Source organism: Montipora foliosa, chromosome 12, assembly GCF_036669935.1.
Source record: "Montipora foliosa isolate CH-2021 chromosome 12, ASM3666993v2, whole genome shotgun sequence".
NCBI classification, from domain to species: domain Eukaryota; kingdom Metazoa; phylum Cnidaria; class Anthozoa; order Scleractinia; family Acroporidae; genus Montipora; species Montipora foliosa.
The window spans coordinates 36,887,523-36,890,022 of record NC_090880.1 but is presented as its reverse complement, the minus strand read 5'-3'; the positions used below and the strand labels follow the sequence as shown (position 1 = coordinate 36,890,022).

At 36.2% G+C, this 2,500-nt stretch overlaps 1 protein-coding gene across 5 annotated transcripts in view; it reads right to left on the bottom strand.

Moving 5' to 3' along the window:
• LOC137979106 (DNA helicase MCM8-like) overlaps window positions 1–2,500 on the bottom strand; it is a 34,671-nt gene that overhangs the window by 25,535 nt on the left and 6,636 nt on the right. For all 5 annotated transcript variants that reach the window (XM_068826286.1, XM_068826287.1, XM_068826288.1 and 2 more), the window contains 3 exons: window positions 2,033–2,121; window positions 1,231–1,304; window positions 582–637 (listed from right to left, as the gene is read on the bottom strand). In XM_068826286.1, the coding sequence (XP_068682387.1) occupies window positions 582–637; window positions 1,231–1,304; window positions 2,033–2,121 (219 nt within the window). The remainder of the gene's footprint in view (window positions 1–581; window positions 638–1,230; window positions 1,305–2,032; window positions 2,122–2,500) is intronic.

Genomic DNA, 2,500 nt, shown 5'->3' with positions numbered 1-2,500 from the left:
CGATTCCTTCCCTTTTCTTATGCTCATGCTTATGTCACTCCTAGTCCACACAGCTTATGTTTATGCTTATGATTATGCTAATTATGTCACAATGTAAACCAGGCTTTATAAGGAACATAGGAAAATCTAGAGAAAAACCTCTGGGGTAGGGTAGAGTACTACTCAACCAAATCATGGCAACAACCAAGATATCAATGTAATGTACAGTGTAAGGGCCGATTTACACGGTACGACTTTGTCACACGTGACAACGGCTTACGACAGGCCCACGACATGATTTACAATTGTTGTGTACGTCAGAAAAAATGTCGTAGCATTTTAAAACATGTTTTAAAACGCTGCGACAATCATAAGTCATGTCGTAGGCTTGTCGTGAGCTTGTCGCATGCAACAAAATCGTATCGTGTAAATCGGCCCTAACATAATGACAGTTGAGCACTGTATACCAACGGTTAATTGGCCTGAAAAATGACCACCTTCAATTCTGGGCTGTCATCAAATGTATACCATAATCTGAAAACAGCTTTTCATTTAACACCAGTGAAACAACAGACTGAGTATAATTGTGAACAAGCACTTACCACAGTAGTTGGCTTTGAGGCTCTTGAGGGGAGTTACTGGCTCAAAGTTTGATATTCTGTTGAAGTCAAAATAAATCGAGGATTAAGTGGTGCCATGTATACAAACTGATTTTGAAAACTAGGGAGCATGTTGTGTGCCTGTTAATTTAAAAGTCACTACTCTGGGTAGGAGTTGGCACCCATCACCAAAGCTGAAAAGGCATTCTTCTTATAGAGCTACAAAGTTAACCAAACAAAAGGGAGCACCAGAAATAATAATTTAATATTACAATTATTGTTAAACAAGATCTTTGCATGAGCACTAGGGAGTAAAAAAGGGATTTTTGTGAGGCTTTGCCCGATAAGTCTTGAAATTGGGCTAACAGTGGAAGTGAAGGCTATCTCCAAATATTGATTTGTGTACTTTATATTATGCAGTTTAATTATTGTGTGCACAGCTGTTGTTTTGTATTGCTTCTTTATTTATTCGCTAGTGTATTTGTTTACTTATTACAGCATAAATATCTTTTCTTTTTTTTTCAACTTAATATTTTATTTTTTCAGTTTAAATGATTCTTAGCCACTTCAGACTGTATTAAGAGCACAATAAAGATAGTTGTTGATTGTTGTCTTTGCTGATTTTCCCTTTTGAATAGAAGACTAAATTTACCTTGCCTGAATGTATGGTAGATCAACTAGGCATGCAACCTGTTGACTTTCTCCTGGTCCAGCTTTTGAAAGAATCTGTAATATCACAGTTAAATGATTGTATAATACTATTAACAGGGTTCATACACTTTTTCAGACCAAACATTCTTGAAAGGACTTTTCAAGGACTTTCAAGGGCCAAATTTGGAAATCTCAAGGACCTCTTTTTTACGTCGAAGAATTTACCCATGGAAATGGTCTGACAGTACAATTCTTGCTCATTTTTCACGATGTACATGCATAAAAATAATGCAAAGGCACTGGTAACCATTCTCGACCCCACAGCTCGTTGCGTTTGTATGACATGACTTGAGTACCTGATTATTTCTACTGAAGTTTTCAAAGATCAAAAATGAGAGTCAGAAAAAATACAAGGACTTTCAAGGACCAGGAAAGAAGAGCAGAGATTTTCAAAAACTTTCAAGACCTTGAAAATGTACTCTCAAAATTCAAGGGTTTTCAAGGGTTTTCAAGATGTGTATGAACCCTGTATTAACAATAAAAATTAACTAAAGGGGTGCAGGGATGGCGCAGTGGTGAGAGTGCTTGCCTCCCACCAATATGGATCGGGTTTGATTCCCAGACTGAGCGTCATGTGTGGCTTGAGTTTGTCGGTTCTCTACTGCTAATTAAAAACAGTTTATTGAAATGATAACCAAACCAAATGAATGTCAACTTTATTGAAAAAGATAAATTAAAGAAGTTTGCTAAAGGACATTGTGGCAGTTGCGACTGAATATGTTGTTAAAATGACACAGACAAACCTGAGATACTGCTAAGCCGAGACTTTGGAGTACTACCATAGGCTCTTCTCTAAGATCCCCAGCTAAAGATGGAAAGTCTTCCCTAAGATCTAAAACAAATTACACCAATATTAGTGTTTAAAGGTGTACAATTGGTTAAGTTATGTACAAACCAGTCCAATCATACTTAAGTGTGACAGTTTGTATTAGGCAACAGAAAGAAAGAATTCTAAATAAATTAAAGTAAAACAAGATTTTGACAACTTTAAAATGATTGACCATGATGAAAGAATACCTGATTGTACAGATTTTGATAGCCTCAATGTACATGTACGTACATGGTCCAGTATGACCATTCATGTACATACTGGATACATACATGTGTCTGACCCAACTTAAAACAATCTGGAAGCTGGTATGCACCGGTATTAAACTTTAACTAGTTACAAAACATGCAGAAAAATTGACTTTAAAAAATTTTGCTTTGCA